The 24,514-nt window shown below is 38.7% G+C and overlaps 1 protein-coding gene across 1 annotated transcript in view; it reads right to left on the bottom strand.

The window, feature by feature from the left end:
• Positions 1–24,514, bottom strand: part of INTS7 (integrator complex subunit 7) — a 44,472-nt gene that overhangs the window by 3,745 nt on the left and 16,213 nt on the right. Inside the window, exons 14-20 of the mRNA XM_063328503.1 lie at positions 23,175–23,369; positions 22,279–22,382; positions 21,825–21,893; positions 20,535–20,667; positions 19,307–19,405; positions 18,299–18,484; positions 17,029–17,346 (exon numbers count right to left, since the gene is read on the bottom strand). Coding sequence (XP_063184573.1) covers positions 17,059–17,346; positions 18,299–18,484; positions 19,307–19,405; positions 20,535–20,667; positions 21,825–21,893; positions 22,279–22,382; positions 23,175–23,369 — 1,074 coding nt within the window. The 3' untranslated portion in view covers positions 17,029–17,058. The remainder of the gene's footprint in view (positions 1–17,028; positions 17,347–18,298; positions 18,485–19,306; positions 19,406–20,534; positions 20,668–21,824; positions 21,894–22,278; positions 22,383–23,174; positions 23,370–24,514) is intronic.

Genomic DNA, 24,514 nt, shown 5'->3' with positions numbered 1-24,514 from the left:
AGGAATCATTAAATATTATGCAAGTTGGAGCGCTACTTAGTTCTTTGAGTTAATATTTAATTCCAAAATTTTTGTAACCCTAAATGAGACCAAGTAAATATTTTATAACCAGGTATTATTACATTTGTAATTTTGGTCTAGGGAATTTTATATAGTTAGACACGGACAGAAGAACAAACTCTGACTCCAGTGAGGAAACAACCCCTCACATTCCACTCCAGCGCAATGCTTGAAATTCTGTCCAAGATAAAGTAAAAATTAAAATTCAAAACACAGCTTCTGCGGAGAGCAACGCGAGCCATAGCCAAGGAGGCCATATGACATGGAAGACACAGCTGTGCTAAATCAGTACAAGTACACATTATCAAATGTGCTACTGGGGAAGAAAGAGGACCACTCATATCTAATGCTGGGTCTGGCTACAGTTCCATCACTCCATCTAGTAAGTCCTGCAGCAAAATAGATCTATATACAGTGAGAAGCCTCAAGAATGCGTGTACTACACTCTCTCTGCTCTGCACTTTAGATTGAGCTCATCTGTTGGGTTACTGCCGCTCAATTTAATTGGCCAACATAGTTAGGTGCTCTCTACAGGAATGTATTTTTGTCTCATTTGATAGCTAATTCTTAATTATCATGTGTTTTCCAATGGTTTCCTGAGGCCAAGGCAGTGTCAAAATAGATTTGCTGGGTATGGACACATAAATAAAGTGATAGTTCATAAACGTTTTCAGGTGGAGATTATGTTTTAAAATTAAGAAGTACTCTGTTATTTATGATTTGTCAAAGGATTGTTTTTAACTATTTTTGGCCATATTTATTTCCTTTGTAGCATAAAGGCAGTGTGATAACCAGTATCTGTACTACTTCTAGCACAAGGAATCTAAAGAGATTCTAATTATAAGTTACAGGGGGGTCCAAGCCATATGATGCTTCAGTCAAGGCTATCCTAATCTCACAAAAAGAATTTGGGTAGATTCACATCTGAATGTACTTACTCTTTCTACAGCATAACAAGATCAAATCAAGGAAGTTTGGAGCTGGATAAGAACAGCACGCTCATGTTTGTTCATGGCCTTCACCATTTGTAAGAAAGGTGAAAAAACAGAATAGATATTTCAATCTCTCTCCTTAGAGATGCAGAAGTTAACTTGAAGTTCCCTTTTCTGGATACGATTTTCATAAGGATATAAGATAAGCAAGACGTTTGTATTAACCATAGAGGGACAATGCCTTGAATCTCAGATTTGTGACTTTTTGTTTGTTTCAACTAAATACACATTTTGATTTGACTCTCAACATTACAATAGCCTAATATATAGATCTTCTAACACAAAACCCCCTTGTTGTTCCTGCTATTACAATGCTATTTCATACCACACTAGGTTTTCCTACACCAATGCCTGTAACTGAGAGATGAATAATTCAGATGTTTTGAGGTGTTTAATTTCTCATTAAAACTAAATCGAAGACTTTGACAGAGACCTCTTATTAAAGATGGATAACAGATACACCGCAATGCGACCAGATGGTCAGCAAGCAGCACTTTCATTCGTTACTGCACGTAATGTGTTTCTGCCATACTGTGTGTGTCAATCAATGAGAGGTTTAAGTAGAGCACAACAAAGCTGGGTTCTCATCTCAGTTACATGGGTGTTTTTCACCCATTGACGCTACTGCCATCAGGGTAAGTTTGAGCTGAGGGTTTGCTTTTAGTTTATCTGGGGCTTGTTTGGGTTTGTGGTTTTTTTTTTTTTTTTGAAAGAAAGGAGCTCTAGAGTTACTCCAAGTACTTACTGAATCTTTAACCTCTGTGTTAGCTTGGTTATGAAATCTTTTATCCTTGACAAATTGATTTAGTTTAATCATATCTACAGAATCATATTACTTCAGGCAATGACGATAGGCTGATTATCTATAAGCTTGCACTTTGCAAGACTTTCATAAGCCCATAAAGTTTGCATAGGTAAGCGTAGTACAAACACAGAGAGGAAGACAACCTGTCTTTGGGCAGATGGAACTCCTAACATTTTCTATCTATCACACTGTTTTGCGATTAGCCATTTTAAAAAAAGTAATGTAGTAAAAACAGGGACTTGACTGCACTGAAATAATCTCTAATATTCTTCTCCATCTGTACTGGCAAATTAAGCACTACACTGCACGGTCCTGATCATAAAGATCCCATGCTGTGAGGTCAGTCATCAGATGAAGCTCCTATTTTCTTCAAACTCATTCAAGTTCATTTCAAGTCAAAATTTACCAGACTGACTGACTTGGGTTTTGGTAAACTCTTATCAACATCCAGTCAATGTTTGTGTATCAAACCACAAATACAAGAGAACTAAATAAATACTTATCACTGTTAAGATGATTCTCACACTTAAATACCTAGGGAATAGCTTTTTATAAAATTAAAGAGGTATTCAGACTACTTTATCCTTCTTACGTTTGTTGGATTCTATATCATTACAAGCTAAAATTAATACTGATGTTTCAGAAAAGTGGTAGGTTTTTTAGTTGAAAAAGAAAGTAAAGAGTCCAATGTAACAAAGACAGCTGCCTTTGTGGGGGAGTCTATTTGTCCATGTGCTGAATTCCAGTAACTTCAAACAGCACTGTGCAAAGTGCAAAGATCCGTCCCATTTGAGCTGGCTGAAGAACTGGCGACAAAGTAACCAGGTCTGATCCAAGGTCCACTGAGCATTTCTAGGAAGCAGGTATTGTAAAATAAATACCATCACTGAAATTTCATCAGGACCGAGGTCTATTTAAAAAAAAAACCACTTCATCTTCCCCAATTTAGCATTATTTAATACAGCACACAAACCCCTCGTCTCACAGTGCCATACGCAGCTTTGCAACTCTTATTGCTTCACTTCCTCAAGACTGTGTTCAACTTGGTTACCGAAAGAAGGTAATGATGAATACGTCCATGCTGCAAGCTAGTTATGCAGTTTTTGCACAACAAGCTGAAACTGGCTGAAGAAATAGCGCAACACTGGGAAATCCAAAAGGAGAAGTCGCATCATAATTTGCATTTAAGCTGCACATTCACCCACATCCTCTGCAGTCTCACTACCTGCTTGCTTCATGCCTGAAAAACACGACTGCTGTCTCTCCACTGAATGTAGTAGAATAGTGTCATCCATTGTTAACAGCAATTAATCATTTCCTTGAGAGAAGTTCATTTAAACTTACTGTTGGCATTGGTTAATCAGTAATCATTAATTAAGTTAGATAGCGCTATTAGTTAGGCATTAAAAGGTAGCCTGCCTTTTAGTTTTTTTTTCCTCTTATGGAAAAAAGGCTCTAAAGATGTAGGAGGAGGTTGAATTCCACAAAGCATTTATACATCTTAGTTGTAGTTTCACATTAAGTTTATCATCCTAAGCCAGGGACAGTCCCAATGTGCATCAGAGGGAGAGGAAGGGAGAAGGCTGCATTACAAGTGCCATATCATATGACTGGCATCAACAAGAAGGCCCCTTCCCATCCTCCCCACAGCAAATCCAAGCCAGGCCACTTTATCCTGATTTAGACTAGCCAGTAGCAAAGACTTAAGAAACAGTCATCCGCGGTCAAAGAGGAACTTTAATCCAGAGAGATGAAAGTAATGCTTCTTACTACGGACACCCAAGACCAGTTTCCTTAAGTCTGTGCCACAGCACAAGCATGTCTGTAGGGGACAAATACTCTGTATTTTCATGCCATGGGGTCAAGTGCTGCCCAGAAGGTCTGCAGGTTGGCATGGGCACTAAGTGCTGGAAATTATTCTTCCTAAAATACCACAATTGTTTATCATTAGTGCTATTGATGCATTTCAACTTAATAAAATGTTATAAAAGCCATTACACCATTGTTAACTGCGGCTAAGAAAAGTGATCCTAATGGCGTGGATGAATCCAGCCAGGCCACGAGGGATTACATAGCTTGATTTGCTCAGCCAAAGTCTCATAACAAAAAGCTGGAGGGAAACAAAACTAAGGTTTCAAAATGATCAAGATGTAACTATAATGCTACTTTTGCTTAAATTTATTAATCTACTAATCCTAGGAAAAAATTATTAAAGAACGTAAAACCACAACAGAAACTCCCTTTACTACACACAAATGATGCAAAGGGAAAATTAAAAACCCTTTCAAACATCTGCTAAGCTATTATCCCTTTTTCCCCCCGTATATGAATACTCTGCCCTCAACAGTCACAGTTTCACTGAGCTCCTTTGGACACATACACAACTTTGTCGATCCCACTTGGTCCAAGCTGTGGCTGATCCAAACTACCAGTGTTTTATGCCTACTGTCTCAAATGCAACAGTTTCGCCAAAGTCCCAGCTTTCACCTCTTAGCACTCTATAGCCCCAAGGTTTTGAATGGAAGCTGGGGCCAAAAGGGCCCGGAGCAGGAGGTGACAGAAGAGCACAATGTGGTCTGACAACATATTTGGGCAGGATGTAGTACCTGCAGCATACTCACCCCAGGACACTTACCACATTGTTTAGATAGCGATGCATCCCCAGCTTCAAGGGGTAAAAAATGGTAGTTAAATGAAGTTGTGAGACTGGTAAATGAAGTCTGGTTATTGGTATAACTCAGGTCTTTCTGCTTGCTTCCACTAATAATTGTCAAGACTGTCAGACAGCAGTGAAAGCCACTATAATTAGATTTTTTTCTTTGGGGGAGGGGGGGCCGTGGGAGAAGAGGAAACAGACAAATGCGTTGAGGTTCTGGAAAATTATCAAACAAGATGGGCCTTGTGTTAATGCTGAGTGGTAAAATTATACATCACAGCAAATTCAGTATCATAGAACCATAACTGCTTATCACACTGAGCTGTGAGAACTTTGTACTGACTTAATTTGGGTCAAGATTTAATTGCATGACTTTTAGATAACACTTCTAAATGGCAGCATCTGTCTAAAGAGAAGACATTAATTCAAACCTTTTAGGCCAAAAGTTTATAGAGAAGCAAAAAGTTCCAGTCAGAGCAAGAACATGAAAAAAATACTAAGTAAGAAGTTATCTTGTCATAAAACATGTCTTGATTGGCAAACTGTAAGTAAGGATCAAACCAGTAACATGCTGGAGAAATAGTTAGATACAATGGAGTGTAGGCTTGGGCGCTTAACCTACTATTCAATGTTCTTTTTTTCTGTACTTGTGTATTCCAGGGGATTCTTGCCTCCTGAAACTAGCCTAGCATCCTCTTTTTTTGAGTTAATACTCAATGATGACTGGAGTTAGACCCTTATTAAAGCAAAGCTACTAAACACAAAAATAAAATCCAGCAGTTGAACAAATTGTGTTGGATTTGTTACAGCTTGTTAGTAAGGATTCTCAAGCTTGAGTGGTGAAGAAAAAGGACACGCGATGGGGTGGTACTTTAATTCTAGACTATCTTCGTGCCTGAGATCACCAGCTAGGTGATCTCAGCCTAGTAGGGAGCAACTGTAGCTACAGCAGTGTCTTGGACATGGGAATCTGCAGGAGGATCTACCATGCCCAGCTATAAACTGTTTCTTTTCCTGAAGGCAGGGAGTGGAAGCAGAGGCTTGACACCTTCTAGTCCCACATCAGCTATTGCCGTCTCAAACTGGGGTGGAGGCCAGTAATTTGGAGTATTGCAAATGGTATTGCACATTCCACTCCCTACAACACACACTGTTATTGTGGTAACTTCTGTCTCCAAGTGGAGGTAGTATAGGAGTTGTTACATACCTTAGATATTGATCACCTCTCCCCTAAGGATGGGGTACAAAAAAAAAAAACAAGCAAAAACACTAAACCCAAACAAAAACCAAAACAAACCCAAAATATCCAAAACCCAAACCAACAGCAGTCATTACATGAGGCCACAAAAACATTCCCTAGGCTCCACAGCAGAGGCAGAAGCTAGGACTGCAAGCAAGGATAAGGTATGCGTGTCCCAATCTATAGCAGAAAGGCTCACATTCCAGGTGAGGAAATACACTTACATCTCTGATACACTGCCAACCACCTTAACACTTGCTCCTGGCCACTAAATTTTCCTACTGAAGTGCAAACATGGAAGAAAGCAGCCCTAACACAGCCTGGTCAAGCAGAGGCTGTCGCTCACTGTAAAGCAGCAAGGGTGACCCCACCACACACATGCACATTATTTCCTAGCTCTCTCTGCTCTCTTCCTTCTTCAACATAAATTCTTAACTATCACAACTTTTGCAAAGATAATTTAAGGGAATGACAAAAAGAATCACCAGGTATATTTGGAAGGACTGGGTGCAAACACTGTTGTACAGGATGACCTATTAGAAGCTATGGACTATGTCTTGAGGAGATGGATGAAAAGGTGCAAGGTAGCAGCTGGATAAGGCCACAACTGAGTAGAAATCCCCTTGTGAATTTGAAGAATGATGTTAACAGATTGTAGGAAATCAAGTGTTTACATAAGATTGCTCAAATATGCTACATAATACACTCTGGAGAAGCCCAAACCACTGCAGAAGTCAGGAAGATTTGCAAATCACTGCTTTAACGAACACACCCAGAAGCAGTCATTCTTCACCAGTATTTGCCAGAGGCCTTAGAAAACACCACTATTTGACTTCATGATCAAAACAAAAAGATAAAAACATTGATTTGCAACTTGAGTCTTGCAATCCTGTAGTCCAGAGATCAGCAGCTGCCAAAACCTCAGAGTGTCTCTGGTGACTATCTTTAAAAACAGATGACAAATGAAATAGCCTTACAAAATACAATGTATTAATATTCTGTTCTGATAGGAAAATGTTAAGGGCCACAGAAAAACCTATATATTTGCTATTTTAGTTGAAAGCCTGTATTTTTCAGCTATTACCACAGCTTTTCAGTAGAATCACTGCTTAATTAACCATTTCTTTCCAGGTCTCTCTGCACTTGTTCACAGAGCTCTTCATCCTATGAGCTACGTTGCTGGGATCCTACCAAGCCTGTTAACAGCTGATCTGGTTCACATTGAATTTCAGTTGAACTGTATAAAAATCCTGCAGGGTTTCTACAAAGGTCATCACAACGTGCACAAATGAACATTCATTTATATCCTTCCATTATGCAAGATAAACAATATGAATTACTGATTAGAAATAGTTCGTGTGAACCTAGGTATTGTATATACACCAAGACAACTTCTATAGAATCTGATCGTGCTAGTCAGTGACTTCATTATGCAGGGAAACACAAGCTGGAATACACAGATTTTTCAGTCCAGTCTATAGTTTCACATACAGAGCCATTTGCATGCATTCAGTTCCAGATTAAGGCTACTCCTAAGTACATCTGTTGCCTGCAAACAGAGTTCAACAGAGCTACCTACATAAACGCAAAAAATCAAATTTTGAATTTGTGATACGATGCTATTGGATTGGACATTAAAAAAAAAACAAACCACACGAATAAGCACACAAGCATATAAATTCCAGCTATTGCTACAAGCTAGATTAAAAAGGATGCTTAGGAACAAGATTCTAGTTTTAGCAATTTAGAAGTACTAATTCTGTTACATTAGACTTGATCATCAAGAACACTTAAATTAGTCTTTAATCAGTAGTGTCATACTTAACATATACTATTTGAGTGTATTTATTAAATGCACTGTTAGTATCTCTCCCCTTCCCCAGAAACTCAAATACCTCAAGATCCTTTTCAAGTTCTTTTAGAATTCATCTTTAATCTTTGCTATTACAGAAGTATAAATCTGTCCAGTTTCTCTTATCTTCCACCACTCTTCAGAGTAGCAGTTGCTACTCCTAGATAGTCAAAATAATTAAAGAAACAATTTATATAATGGCATCCTTAATCACAAGTAGCATTCTTTGCAGTGACTGTCTTCTTTGCCATTGCCTGGATAACACAGGTAAATATTTCACTGTATCAGGTTGTATGTCCTGCCAGGCTTGTAATTGAAGTGGCCTGGAAGTTTTAATATTTTAGAGTGGCACAAATGAGTCATGGTCCCAACTGCCTCTGCTGAGCATGAATTATATACCTCACTTTAACAGAAGTCCAATACAGACTATAGCAGACATCCTGTGCCCTGTGTCAACCGCACAACAGCATTAACAGGATTTATCCTACATAGAAGGAAACTTTTGTCTACATTCTCTTTAGAAATCTGATTGCTGTGAATGGCTTTTGAATCCATCTAGACTGTCAAGTAACCAAATCACTGGCAAACAAATTATGTCTCAGGCAGCACAGCTGTAGATTGCTGCTCTCCTGCTGGAAAAGGCCCTTTCCGTCTCTGTCCTTCTGTAATTTCAGCCATCAATTTTTCATTACCAACACCACAGCTAGTACTAAGGACTGGCGCAAATGAATCAGTGCTCAAACAGCTAAACTGCTGTGACTAACCCAGGCTCCATAGCTTCTTTAGAAAACTGTCAGAGTCTGTCCTTGAAGGTAAAGGTCAAAATGAGTTATATTTTTATTCCCTGTGATCTCAATATTTCAAAACTCTAGTTTACTGAATATGTAACTTTATTAGTTGCAATCATTTCTATGAGCACAATCAGAGGGTGTTGAGTTTCTCTTCCAAAAGGTGTAGGTGAGAAAATAAACCAGGTGGTAATTACAGCAATACATTTTTAAATTGCTAACTTGCAATCAACTTTTGTCAGTTTACAAGTCTCACTCACACAAGTGCTCCCCACCTCCTGCCCAGACTTCCTTTTCTACAGGTTTGAGCGGAACACATCTGGCTTGTAAGACTTCTATTAATTTCCTATTCTGCTGTTCCTTTACACCTTGAATGGCTAAATATATCAGGCACAGCCCAGCAAGACTGGGCATTTGAAAGCCAAATCAAAGCAAATTGAATTGTCTAACAATATTGTCAGTAGGACAGATTTTACTGAACATTTGGTTCTTGTTTTTTTTTTTTTTTTTTTTAAAGCCACACTTCCTGGAGTCAAGTGCTAAAAATAAAAATGAGGAATGAGATTATGCAAAATATGATTTATACCTATCATGATTGTGGAGAAGCAGCTGAAAGTAAAACCTCAAGAGATTATAAGTGGCATGTTTTAATTTATTCAGATTGCACAGCAGAGTATGTGGGGTGGCCAATGCCAGCTTCTCCCTGGGCTGCCTTGGAGCCGCTGGAAGCAGTCTAAGATTTACAGCAGGAAGAGGCTGTCAAGGTCCCAGCAGCTCTTCATATCAAAGGACATTCTCATCTCTGCCAGAAGTGGCCAGACATAGGTGAGAACTCATGAATCAGAAAAACTACATTATAACACAGGTAAACAGTGGCTGACCTGACAGTAGATTATTAGCCCTTAAATGCTGCTATTAGCCGTGACGGTACAGGCAGTGCCCAGAAAGCCCAAGAGAAGCAGAAAGGCACATTTCAGGTGATGAGGCAGGCATCACAGAGGGCTCTCCCATCTGTCTTGTCACAGCAAGAGCTCACTATGTTTATACTACAGAACGGGCCATGCTGAAAACAAATTTTAAAGTTACCCTATCCCTCTCTGTAAGCTGTTTTCCAGTGAGGTAGTGTTTACGTATATACATAAATATATCCAGTGAATCATCAACATTCCCATCTGCCATTTAGCACACTCATATCATTAAAGGACAGACTTAGACACGAGTACCTGTTCTGCACCACTGGTTTTTGTTGAGGGGGAAAAAAAAACCCCAAACAAACAAAATGCAAGAGGGAGAAAGACTGATTCATCAGCATGGCATTTAAAAATAGTTTTTCCCAAAAGCATTATTGCCATGCACGTTCTGCTCTGGTTTCATTATCTTGCCACATTGTACTACTGTAGGTATTGCAACACACTTAATAATCATAGGTTGGGACCTCCTTTTTCCTACACAAAAAGAAAAAATATCCTTTCACAAAAACAACAGCTTAGTGTTTGGTACTTCCATAGCACAACATTGAATTTCTAAAACTCTGAGCAGCAAAGTATAAGGAATTAGGGTTTTGGTTTTTTAAATGGGAAAAAACAACATACAATAACAAGATGTCTTTCTTAGGGTCAGGCCAAAATATCAGGAAGACAACTAAACCTACAGCCATCAAGCTATCCTTATATTTCACCTGTATCAGCCCACTCACCCCAAAAGTAAAAAAATCAATTATATTTTTGTTCTTAACCTACTGTACGCATGCTAACAGAAATACAAATCTCTCTAGGGGATCCATTGTGTGGGCTGTACTATCCAGATGCACTCAGAATTAATCCTCTCCAAAATTACTACCCGACTTACAGAGACTTGTCCGCACTAACACGCAAACCCTTACAACAGGCGAAACAAGGAAAGGTTCTGCATCTCTCTCACAGGACACAGAAGACTGTCAGGTAATAATCTTTGCCTCTGAAAGGATGAAAATGCCCATCAATTCTTTACTGGTGACATACAGAGAGACACAAAGGAAATAAGCTATCAGAGTTTGTCCATTGCAGACAGGATCAATTCACACTGCTTAGGAAAAAACGTGTCAGAGTGATGGCTTCACTAAATGAGGTACAACAATTAGCATAATTAATTACAATAGCTTCTGCTCCTCCCTCATGAAATGAGGGAAAGAGACCTTCTGAAGAGGTCAGACAACATTCTTTTGTGAATTATTACATCTTCTGGAATTTCCTATCTGAGCTGGGTGACTAGCTCTGAGAGGTCTCCATCCATGTTGCTTTTCCACTTTACTCAGTGGACAATGATCTAGTTTGAACATTGTAATTTGCACAGACCAATTTCTGCAAATACATACCTGTGAAACTAGTGCCAGAGGATTTAAGTCACAAAAGCCTGGCTTTAGCCAAAATTTCAGTCTTCAATGTAGGAATAATACCAGTACAACTAAAAGCTAATGTGAAATCAGAACCTTGACATCCACACACTTTAGGATTTTGTGAAACAAGGCAAGTGAGACAGCTGTCATCGCTCACAACTGTGAGCTACTACCCATATGCATTGCATTGCTGGCAAATCAGGACATAGACAAGCACACCCCACACGCTCCGGAGCAAAGACTGACAACTCATTGCAGGCTTGGCCTCATCCACTGCTCCACAAGGGCATTTCTTCCTTTCTGCTGCCTCACTCGTGGCTGGTGACTCATGGCAGATGGGAAGGCCAGGCAGCTGCCTGGTAACTACTGAAGTGATCTCTGCCCTCTCAAAACTGGCCATGCAGAAATGCCACAGTTCAGATGTACATGAACAGATTGTTCCCTCCAGACTTGTGTTAAACACAGAAATATACCACAGATGCATGGTCAGGCAGTCCAACAGTTGATTATTACCCTTGTACTAGCTTCCTTGTACACCTTCCTTGTACTGGCTCTGTTGATCAAGTTGCTGCACAGTCCGCTAAGACAAGCCTGCTGATTCAGCTGAAAAAACACCCTAGCAAAATGAAACTATTTTAACGGGATAAACTCGTGATATGATGCAAAGAGCAAAGACGGAGGCAGGAATAAGCAGCAGAGAGCCCCTTTCAGCAACACCACACAACTAGACTGCGTTAAGTGAAGGATGGAACTGTACCCTGAAGATTCACTTATCTTTGTCAGAGTTCACCCATCCACACACCATTCCGTTTATATTTATCACAGTCTCTTGTAGTTTAACTGCTACTTATTGTTTCTGCCCTGAAGTTAGAAGCTGTGTGTTAAGCATGGACAGCTATTAATTTCAAATTAACTGCATTCCTAAACGTAGTACTTCTAATAAGCAAGGAAGGAATCTATAAGATGGACTGCCAGCAAGTCACAGACTTAAACTGTTGAGCAAAGGGATTTTAAATCAGCCAACCCACACGAGTCTTTTTTATCTTCTTTGGAGGTTTTTACTCACCACTGATAGCCATAAAAGACTACAAACAATTGCTTTTATTAATCAGTTTTAAAAGACTTCTTGAAAACCCCATCAAACTTAAATCTGAGGGAATGTGAATGTAAGAATTTCTATCCGTTGGGAAAAAAAAAAAAAAGGGGTGTGTGATTTTTAAGGCTGTGAAGTGGCTATAGTCTAAGTTTTATTTCTATACAATTGAAGAACTGCAGTATGTCCTTGACTGCTCTACTGGGTCACTAGTTCAGCACTGACAAAAAGAAAAATCAGCTTTTTACTACAACTAGGTGTCCAGTAGACCAAAGAGTTTAATACATTGCCACAGGCTCTTTCTAGCCTGAGAAAGATTTTTCTCTCAAAATTCACTGAATGCTGCTCTTACCTTGTCTAAGATCCTTAGATCAGGAGGCTGAGGTTAACTGGAAACTCCATTAACATACAGCCAAGCTGTCCTTAATTTTGATAGCATTGCTTTGAGGTGGGCAAGCAAGAGGTAGATAAAGACTTTATCCTAAAAGCAAATGAGAACACCAAGAAGATACTTCCTATTTCTCAGCACTATGCTGACAATCAGCAGAGTCGAGCAACTTTCTGAAGCTTGCAGAACAACTGGGATGACTGCTTGCTGAAATACATGTAATCTGTGATTTCAATAGCAAGTTTGAGCAGCTGCTGTTTGTCAGGCAGATGTCCCTTGGAGTACAAAGAATCCAGGAGCCATCTAGGGTCACCACTAAGATAGACTTGTTTCCCAGTAACACAAAACAGCACCTGGCTTAAAAAATTCACGTGGGGAGAAGGTAACTGCAACACCACGTAATATATCTTGTAAGAGAAGTAGTGTAACACTTGTTTTTCCCTTGCTTTCAAAAACTGCTTTTGTCTCTATCACTCTCTCTGCTTTGGAGGTTAATAGGCCAAGGTTCTGGATGGGTCACCTTTTACTTAGCATATAGGGTTGCATCCTTGAAGGCATCTATGTGGGTGAAGCAAAAGCAGCTCCAATAGTGCTGGACGCTGGGATACAGCAGCCGAGCAGAAAACTACCAGTTCCTGGGCCCTACTCAACTCAGAACTGCTTTGTGAGGGCTATAAAGTCACCCCCTCTACCCTCCTTTGCTTTTCCTCCCTGTCTTGCTTTGGGCAACGCAGATACCTGACTACACCTGCACTGCCACAAAAGGAACAGATTGTTTTGAGAAGATGCTGCTAAGTATGAGAAGGGCATATGTGTAAATACGCTGACCAAGGAGACAGCAAAGCACTGTAGGCCAGAAGGAAGATGACAGCCAGAAAAGTAATATAGCTACTTCGAAGGCAAGATGCTGCCATACTGTGTTGTACGATATCTCTCTTTCTCTATATACATGCACACTGAACATCATTCAGAAGAGATTTTCTGAATGCAATATAATTCATTCAAATCCTATCAATTCCTTCAATAAGTTGTTTTTGTGTTTGTTTTTCTTTTTTAAACTGAAGTTGTGTCTTCACTAAAGAAAATAATTTTAAAAGTTTATGTATATGTTTAAAGGACCATTGAACCTGCTTCTAGACCCATCCAATTCCTGTACAGTTTCACAGGATTTAAGTCAAAGATATACATATATCCACTATTAAATATAAAAACCTTAGCTAAATTAAGGCATTTCAGTCCTTGGGTAAAATGAGTGCATAGCCAGGGAAACAAAAATGGGAAGGTAAGTCTAAGATGCCATGAATACCCAGGACAAGTGCAACTTCAGGGAATCACTTATGAAACACACTTAAATGACTTTAGCAGGAGATCACACTCTAAATTCCAGAGGAAGGCAGAATTTGACAGGGGAAATTCCTTCTTTACCCCTTGTTGAGTTCCACATTGCCTTCAGCAAGAGATCAGGCAGGAATCTAGAAATGACACTTTCTGGTATGTCTGAGCACAGGTTCACAAGAACGTTGAGTAGTAAGTACTTCTGAGAGTAACTGGCTACATCATCCACAGAGAAGTCCGTTTAAATTCTAGAGCCTAAGCAGCAATTGCTATTGCCTTAATGCAGAACTGCACGTATTATGAATACCTCTGGTCATCTTAATTTGATCATCTCCACCCTTCCCCAGCCCAAGAATTTATCAAAGCTAGATGAAAGCATATCTTAATCATTAATACAAGATAATGACGTAGCTGCCTGCATAAGCCTTTTTGTTGTTTGAATTCTTAGCAGCCTCAAGACCAATGTCTAGCTAGTGAATATTTTCTTTCTTTTGCCAGCAAGTGAAAAAAAGATCTGAATTTTCTTTCATTATCAGTGTGCAACTATGCATAGCGATCAAGTTACTGCTTTGTTTATGCAGAAACACTAAGGAGATTTAACCTGGGTTCATATCATAGAAGTACTTTCTAATTTTTTTTGTTGCACATCTTCAAGTACGGGCACCAGAAACAGAATGCAGGATTCAAGCAAGATAACCTCCCTGCTTCTATTAATAGTCAAGGATCACAGTCACGGCTGATAGCTCCAACAGCAGCTTTTTGTACGTTGCTGTAACTGTAACACCCTTCCTCACTTCTCTTTGGGTATTTTGAGTCATTGATTTCTATGAAAATCTTGGTTCCTGTTTGCCAAGTGAATTTCACAGTGTATTAGGAATAAAAACACAGAGTGTTTGAAAACAAACAAAACAAAGACCCAAAGAATATCGTAACTACAAACCTCCACATACAGTAAAACACCATGCTTACGTAAAAGGACAGCTTAGTAACAGGTCCAGGGTCTTTCCTGATCAGCACACACATATAACTAACCTGCAAATGAACCAGCATGAGAAACCCTTCGGTCTGTTAGAAATTCAGACACTTGCACAGCAAGCCACCTTCCTGTACAAGCTAATTTCCAATAATTACTACTTGCCATTTTCCAGAAGACATTTACTGTCACCCCACAATCTCCTATACAGATTTCCAGACTTCAGTTATTATTTGCCTGGCTCCAAAAGTGATACAAGTTCCTGGAGTTCTAGAGGCCTCACAGATCAGGTGAACAAACTCTTCTGGAGGAAGGACAATTTTTTCAACTGCAGCAGGGTTAATCTTAGTGGCTCGCAGACAATTAAGCCAAAGGCCAAGTCAGGGCTTTCCCTAGATAAGTTTATTTCTACTAGACTTCTCATAAGTTTCGCTGTGCACTGTGAACATCATGTGACTTACGAGAAAAGTCTGCTCCCCGGTGTGGAAATTTCATTTCATTTCTGAGTTGTTTTGGAATGCTGCCATCACAGGTTTCCAGCAACTTGGTCAATAACAGAGCAAGAATCACACATTCATTATGTAGGATAAAAAAAAATAAAAATAAATAGTTTGACCTCAGTCCTTTTTTTTTTTTTTCTTTTTGCATTACAATAAGGAGGGTTTGTGGTTAAGACACTGATCTATAACTTTATTGAAAAACCCAACCAACCGCAAACAGTTCAGATCTTCAATCTGACAGACTGCATGTACAATACTAGGTGAATCTTTCTGGACCATGTAACTATACATAGCTATACGTATATGTATGCATGTGTGCACATATAGCTGTACGCATATACGCACACACGAAACTAAGTGTATAACCATAAAAGTGGGGACAGAAACCACCACCTTCCTCAGCCAGCTTGAAGGGTAGTGGTAGTTTCTCTCTCATGCACGAAATAAAAATCAGAGTTAAGAAGGATGATGGTGAATTTTATGAGTCTTCTATTTCAACCTTGCATCACAATTATCTTTTCTGCTTAGGATTATAGCCTGACCAAGATATTATGAAATCTACCATGATCATGTCTTTTTTTTTTTTTTGGTTAATCTTAATCCAAGAGGAAGAAAGTTGATTTCTTAAGCAACTATTATGGGAAAACACAGTGAAAACAATTCTTCATCCAGCTATGCCAAAGAAACTTAGGCTTATAACAATTCATTATCATATTCTCTGCATATAAGGCAAGCAGAATCTGCAAGCTCTCGTCAGCTTCTACAGTGAAATTAACTTGAAGAAATAACAGTATCTTAGGAATTTACTGAGAAAATAACAATGAAAATTTCTGCTGCAATGAGAGAGATTAAACTATTTACAAAATGGAGTCTGTAAGAAGTACCATTCTTCCCTCCTCCCCATTCAAGTGGGTCCTACTTTCCTGCACAGTAATAAGCAGAGATTATTTATGAGGACCAGGTGAAGGACATGTTATGTGATCTATTGCCTGGGAGTCCAGACACAGGCAGAGTTCAGCCTTTTACGTCTCAAAGGAAGCATGAAAACTATGTATGAAGCGGCATATTTCCAAAATTATTCTGGACCAATTTCTAGTATTGGAAAAATTCTCCTTCAAGTTAGTTAGTAAAAGTAACAATTAAGATTAATTGGTCAGAGTACACAAGATTACAAAATTTTGGTATATAAAATTACTTTTTAAAAAAAAAAAAGCAATTAAAACAAATGACAACTTGCAAGTTAACTTCCCTATAAGATGAGCAAAAAACCAAAGCCTTCCAAAATACAAATACATGAAGATTTAAAAACAACGTAGTAATCTTTTCTATATCATCTGAGAAAAAGTTATTGTTCCCACCTGTAAAATTCTGCCTCTTGTAAGACTCCCCAGACACAACCCCTCAAGCAGTCTCCTCTCTCTACAACGTCTAGGTATGACAAGCGAACCGCAACTTTTTTCTTTCAGATGCATGCATTAAGTAGTGCTGATGAATTGTAATAAAAACACATATACCAGCCAAATACTGGAAGTTGCTATTAAAATTACAGGAGAAAAAAATCTGTGGATATTCCTGCCAATTCCTTCACATTAAAAGATACAGACTTGATATTACACTCAGTTCTGTATAACTAGCCCAAGTGTTTACCAATGTCCTGTAAGCCTAACATTAGAACTTATGTGCTTCAAAAAAGAAAGCACAGAAAGTACTAGCCAAAGAGCTCTTAGTATCCCCTGCTATCAGAATTTCTGGAGCCTACTACGAGAGGTTTGTAAACAGAAATGAAGAGATCAGGTAGAAGTTCTTATATTAAAAACACAACTCCAAATTTGAACAGAGTTGCCTCTGCTGAATCAAGTTCAAAATTTACTCCAGGTAGTTTAAAAGGCAACAAATTAGCATCTGAGACTTTCTAGGAGAAGGTTAAAATTTGTAGGTGTTTCAAAAAAGTGTCCAAGAAAAACTGTAATACCATTGATAGGGATAGAGTGACTTCTGGGAATTAAAACCGCAAGTATGCTGTTCTTTGCTGTTGCTGCTGTGATGGTGGCTGTCCTTGCTGTTGCTGAAGACGAACCTGCTGGGAGTATGGATCCTCAAGAGATTTAACAAAAATAGTTGTTTTAGGCCCAGTTTTCCAGACAATACCATTTGAATCTATTACGGAGGACTCTACTGTGATATTGTGGGTGCCAAGTATCACAAAGTTTAACAGAAACTGAGTGCTGAAGTAGTCGTTGTGTGGTTCCACCCTCTGCTCCATTTCATTGGTCATGTTGTCAATAGGAATCTGAGAACACATGGAAGGTTAAAATGCCATTTTATATAAACCTGTTAAAATAAGTTTTCTGCTCTCTATTTGGAGGAAAAAAAAAAATAGAGAAAAATCTTTGTACTCAATTTTCCTAAACCAATCCATAGGCATGTTTGAGCCAGTTTGACATGCTTTTTCATCGATGAATTAATTATTTGTGTATCTATTCACAGAAGCAAGGTGGCTAACAAGCCTGTTTCTCCCTGAGGTTCTAGTTTTCCATAGAGTAATATGAATCACACAAACATTACATACTTCCTAGTCCTATTCTTCTTTTAGAGGCAACTGACTTTTTCCCCTCTCAAAAAAAACCCAAAACAACAAAACAAACAAACAAAAAACCAACCCCAAACTCACCAAAACAGGTCTTTCACTAGATGTCACACATTAACAGAACCTGAACTTCAGATATGCAATCTTTGATAACACTGCTGACTTGAATTTAATATGTCTCTCCTCAGGTGCTATTTAATTTGGACAGCCTGTCCTCATGATTTCCATAAGCAAACAAAAAAATCCCCTTGAAATGAGAATAAAGAAGTTCTAGAGATTATGTGGTAGAGAATAATCTACTCCTGCCTTTTTTTCCCCCCTGTGGAGTTTCATATGATACATACCTAGGCTGAATTTTCCTGATCTCAAGCACATTCCTAATGACTTGTTCTGAACATCACAAAGCTGCTTTTGTTTGGAAGAAAAGCTGTTACTAAAAGCATATCAGCATACAGCAGGCTTAAAAATCCCAGATCCCTTCCATGCACTATGCCTGGCTCTGGCCAGTGCTAGAGTGTCAACTGTCAAGAGTGAGCGGATTACAGAAAAACTTATTCATTTCCACCTGAAAATTCTGCTAGCCAGAACCAAACAAAAGAGCAGGAAAATATAGCACAAAAGCTTAAGACTCCTTCTGGCTCTATTCTATCCATACCTTATAGTCTTGTCCAGATTTGCTCTGCAGCACTGAAGAGACGTTTAGACAGACAGACTGGATTTTACGGAAAAGGCCTGGTTTAGATCCATGCTGAACCACTCCTTCCACCTTTAGGGCCAATTGCTGATTGTTCTGTACTGCAATGGGTTCTGCTGGGTTCCTCGGAGACGGGGATAGAGCAAGCTGAAACAGAAGAAAACCGACCAAGATGTAATTTTATGTCTCCAGAAAAGCAAACACAACTCAAGGATGAAACAGATCACCTTCTTATAGAAAATTTTTCAAGGAGGTGTTTGGTAGGGAAACCAGCAAATAGAAACACAGAACTTAATATTATAATAATAAGCATCATCAGCAATACCAGATGTGGTCTTTATATCAATTTCATTAATTGTACTTCTTCAAAAGAAGTGGAAACAATCTTCAACAAAATAGCCACAGGTAAGTATATTAACCTGAACAAAGTAAAGTGCAATAGAGAATAAATATTAAAAATCTTAAGGCTTTCACTTTTCCCAGAAAAGGAGCACTTGAGCAAAAAAAACCAAAAAAACCAACCCACCAAACACAAAACGCCACACCACTGAAGGTCACATAAAGCCATTCTTAGTCAGTCAGCTGATAAATATTACATTTTTTTTCCAAGATAGTAAACATTGCTTTTTAAAGGAAAAGGAAAAACAATACAAGTTTATAAAAGTTGCCTTCCCAGGACTAGATTATTATTTAGCTTCGCAGAATCAGAATCAGCAAAAACTCCAGTTAGATTTTATCTTCAAGGCTTTGCAATCAAAGAACTGAATCTTACTTGCCTAAGTCATAGCCTAGTGGTTCTTAATGACTGTATGTACACATTATTCAAGTTATTCCTAACAAATAAACCCAGATGCTATTTGCGGTTAAGTATCTTCATTAAAAACGTTCAGCTTTGTGCCTTCAGTAAGGCTTTTCTCATGAAGTAGACTCTAAAGAGAAATTTTAGCAGTACTTTCGAGCAGTACTTACCTTAATACTTGTAGACTGCAGCTTTTGAAAAAAGTACCTTTGAAATGAAAGGGGTACCTTCAACAGTGCAATGACAGCATTGCTCAGACAAGCTGTATGCTGTAAAAAAACAGAGCCAAAACAGTTGAGGAAAAAAAATAAAAATAATTCACAGCACAGGAAAGAGACATGCACTTGAGGTACTGAAACTGTGCTAATTTCCAATAGAAGTCCAGAAACATTCATAGAATAACAGCCACTATGATGACGGTGACTACAGTCAGCCTCTCTGTTTATGTTCTGCCCTTTATGGAGAAGGTATTCTGCTCCGTAAAGAACAAGGAGGCCAAGAAAAAAAAAACCCAAATACTTTCAGTCCTAGTGTTAGAGTCAGCAGCACAAAACCCTCACACACAAGCTCTCTATTAAATAAACAACAATTCTCTCCAAGCAAAAAAGATCGGCATCTACCACAACTTCATGCAATGCAACAATTAAGTTTTAAGCCTCTTGACTACTCTGCCTTTCCCCACTGCGCTATACCGTCCTCCTGGCTCAGATGAGCAAAGGCAGCACTATTGAAGTCCATTTGTACAGAGCCAGTGACAACTAAGTTTACAGGGTTTACCTTTGCTATGTTTTACACAACTCATTCTTCTATTCTCTTTGGAATTGGTAAGGACTGCTGAATTTAGAAGCAAGGCAAATAGATGCGAGCCATGACAACTGAAAAATGAACTACATTGTTCCCATCAACATGCACTTCAGCTTTATGATGTTCACTAACAGAAAAAGACGAAACCATGCTAGCCCTGTAAAGCAGTACATTTATCAGCTCACTGTTTGCATTCAGCACACTTTACATTGTGTTCTCTGATGACCTGCATTGATAAGAGAAACGCTATACTCACAAAACACAGTATTAACTGCCAACAGCTCAGTGACCAAAGCTAGGCTAGTGCTGGACGCTCCAGCACTGTGTGTGGTAGGGGAAGAATTCCTTCATGACAACAGTGTTAACAAAAAGAATGCGCTTCGGTATTTGAACGAGAGTGTGGATACAGATATCTTAGCAAAACCTTTGTTGAAGTTTTTTTGAAGTAGCCAGTCTCTGTAGAGACCATTTGTGCCAGTAAGAGGTTATGTTAATTAACTGTGTGCTCTTCAGTTTGCTGACCACCATAGATATGGAGTTGTGAAGTTTTTGGAACCTCTGTCTGCAGAATATACATTTAAAACTGTTACTTGCCAAGTAAGACACAGGAGCATACTTCCTGTTGAGTGATTCCACTTCTTCCAGTACATGATTAAATACAGACATCATTCTTCTTTCATATTCACTCTCAACATGTGCTGTTCCATTCGAGCTATATTCCTGGAAACTAAAAAAAATAAAACTTTTCATCGTGTCTACGATATTTTCTTCATTGTAATCTGTGAGGCTCACTCACAAACAGGCCCAACAAGACCATCCTCTGTTACAACTTCAAATCCATTAAGAAATAACTACGTCTTTCAAACGGTTTACTATTTCTTTATTATTTTTTCATTGTAAGACTTGCCCTTTACATTTAAGCTCTTTCTGAACTACAGCTTATCCACCACTTTCTGTCCCCACCCTCTCTCACCTGAAGCAGTTAGAAACCTAACAGACTCAGCATGCTTAATTCCCCTAGCTTTTGTTTAAGCCTGCAGTGTTTAATTCCCCTGGCTTTTATTTAAGCCAGCAGTGTTTATAATGTTTTTAAAAGTCTCACAACTCAAGGAAAAGAAAGAATGACAGACTTAAGACTAAATCTGGAAGTTTATAATCTCACGCTTTGAATACAATTCCATCTCCTAGACACCTAATGTTTTGAAGTCCACAGCTTCATACTTTTCACAAGTATGATTAATATATCTTCTAAACAATGCTTAATTCCCGATGAACAGGACAGTCACGTAGGATGTTCACTTTTATTTCCAGTTACAAAAATTACACATTTAAAAAGATGTTTATCCACATTATCTTCCATTTAATCTCAGCCTGGAAGTTTTACAGTGATTCAGTTTATAGGTATGTCAATGTGATTTTTTTAGTATGTCTAAGTTCACTGTTAAATAGAGCCAGAGGTGATGGATTTACATTAGAAGTTTAAACTAATTTAGTGCATATATTTTCAGGACTCTGAAGGAAGCTAATATGCACTTACAAGTGGGAACAGTAGGTATGGGAGCTAACACAGAGTGACACAAGTTAAAATAGGTGGCTAAAAAAAGAGATTAAAACTCGTTTGTTTTATTTTAATGCAAGTCTATATTGAAGAGAAGTCCAGTGTAGAGCTCTCAAGAGGAAAATCAGTATAAAACGCAGAACCTGAAACACAATCCCTGGCCTACCAGGTATACCACAGCAGCAACAGGTCCTCAAGCCTGCCCAGAGTAGAATTAGAAGGGTCTACTGAGAAACTTTCGGAACATTCTTTGAATTCCTAGGCTTAAAGCCCCAAGGAATCAGAAATAAATAGCAAGTGAGTAGAAAGTTAAATATCAAAGCTACCTTGCAGATTCTGGATCCAAAATCAGAGCTTCTATTGCATGTGAAATCAACAGGCAGCTCTGCTGTTGTCTGATATTAATATTAAGGAGTTAAGACTTACAAAGTTGGCACTTAAAACAAGAAATGCAACATATTTACTGGCACTTTTCCTTTTTCTCTAGCTTTTGTGAAGTAATCCTGCAGTTATTACTCCCTTAGTAAACAGAGCAAGAACTACGAAAATCCCAAGTTTTATGCTGTTGCAATTTTTGTGTCATAATTTGTTCATAAAGTAATTCCAAACAATAGTATAGCAATGTTTATTTCCAAATAGGTTTTAAGCAATTGGTACCTAATTTTTATGCTACTAACTGCTTCAAAATGACTTTGTGCCAGTCTTCAAAGAAAAGAGGATTCTTAAGCTTCATGCTGTCCACACAAGAAGTGGACAAATTCTAAGACTTTAAAAGGATACAGTTCTACATTCCTTAGAGTTGCTGAGTCTGCATCAAAAGATGACTGATACAGATCTCCATACCGTGTAGCCAGGTTTCGGAATTCCTCCATTGAGTGTTTCATCTACAAAGACAATGTTACTAGTCAAAAAATCAAAGCAAAGCAAAACCCCACACATCCAGAAAACCACTACACTATACACACACAACACTGAAGGGGTAAGACTACATACTCTGGAAAAAATACATAAACTTCTCGCTTCTTCACACAGATAAAAATCAGAGTGACAAACTATTATCCATGCATTAAACAGATATTTTTCCTGTAACACAGCACCAACATACCTCCTTGAGTTTAAAAAAAACCAAAACACCAATAGCAAAACCAAAAAACCCACCAACAACCTCCCCCACCCCTACTGGTACACAAAACTGCTCTGTCTTTCAAAGACTACCCACTGATTCCATCTTGCAGGCTACACGTATTTTAGAAGCGGACCATCTTGGTGTTCTGTACAGCATCAAGTCAGTTGCCGACACTCACCAAAAGGAATTGCAGTACAATCCTAAAGTATATGTTCTTCCTTAGTATAACCATAGTACCTGAGGTGTTCCAAAACAAGGTGTGAAAGGTCTTCCTGCAAGTTTCAGTGTACCGAGTGGCTTGCTACATGAACATCCTTGGAAGCTGTGTGCATGAATGCATGAGAAAACATACATACATGCTCAACTTCAAAATATGGCCTGCTACAGGCAGACATTTTTATAGCTACAGGTGAAAACCAAGGCCCACTATTTCGCAAAACTTTTCACTACCAATTCTCATTTCTTTTGTCAGATATATTTGCTGAGAAGCAAAATTCATATCAATCAAACACACAAACACATACCAACACATAAACACAAGAACACATGCCTGGTTGGAGATGCGTCCACACCTTTGGAGATCATTTCCTGACGTCATAGCAATCGTTGTGGCAATAGCTGGTGGTGGACTTGTTTTTAGGCTGTTGCAGGTACAAATAAGTTGAGAAAAAGCTTGCAGAAGGTCAATCCTGAGTTTCACAAATCCACACTGAAAGCTCAGAGGATTAAGTGGCGTACTAGCAGCCTGAAACACAGTAATAGGAATGTTGGCAATCTAGGTCAAAAGCAAACATGATAAACCAACTTTGCAATGTCACTGAACTGTCTCATCAGACAACTGAACCCTTCAGTTCAATCCTAAAAGCTGCTTTTTTAAAACTACATTTAACAATTTAAATCATATTGAATATAAATCATACAGAAGTTAGGTAATTACTAAGCCATATTTCAAGTGTATCACCCTTGTAACAAGTGTGACTTAAGCTGTTACAACGCTATTAGGGCACCTATTTCATCTTTTTCCAAGGCCAAGCTATTAGGCTTCAAAGGACATTACTCCAGACAGTCCTTACCATAAGAGAGAGCACACTGAATTGGAAGGCAAATAGAAACACAAAAGACTGAAAAAGGGATTCTCTGCATCAGCCAGAAGAGAAAGAATCAGCTAAAGTTACCCGCAGCAAGAGGAAGGGGTGATAACCTTTGATTTTTTTGGAACTCTGAAACAGACAGGAACATTATGAAGGCACTGAACCTTGCATTTGATAAAGGCAGAGACACAGTTCAGTGACAGCTAAGAACAGTAAATAACAGAACTCCAGAAGGGTAGACATTATTTAGAAAAAATGGTTCTGTGAAACTTTGCCTCCCTGAGAGCTTATCTGACATGTAGAAGCATCTGTGACAGCTTAGGACACCAAGAAGGCAGTAAACTGCAGCACTCGAGATTTGATACTAGTTAAGCCAAAAATGCAATACTTATTTTTCTTATACTGTTGAATTTTGAGAAGAGTACACTTTTTTCTTTAGGGGGAAAAAGACACCTGCAAAACAAAGTACTGGGACCTTCTCTTACTCAGAGAATAGAAGTATGTTAAACTCATGCGTGTCTTCTCCAGTGCTTCTTATTCCTCAACAGAAAAGGTCACTTCTGGAAGTAAGAAGTTATAAACCATCCCAAAACCTTAGCAAGAACTGTGTCTTTGCCGGCAGGAAGGCAGCAAACTAGTTTTCTCACAAAACGTCACATCATCTTGAGAACTGGCCCACTATTCACTAAAGTGAGGAAAACATCAGCCAACTGCAACCACTTTAAACTACTGAGATAGTCTTATTTCTTTGGCTGAAATCTATTTCATCACTTGAGCCCCTCAGCCCCACTTTGATTTC

The sequence above is a fragment of the Chroicocephalus ridibundus genome, chromosome 3 (assembly GCF_963924245.1).
Source record: "Chroicocephalus ridibundus chromosome 3, bChrRid1.1, whole genome shotgun sequence".
Classification (NCBI taxonomy): domain Eukaryota; kingdom Metazoa; phylum Chordata; class Aves; order Charadriiformes; family Laridae; genus Chroicocephalus; species Chroicocephalus ridibundus.
Note: the sequence above shows the minus strand (reverse complement) of the source record. Positions and strands in the feature narration are given on the sequence as shown.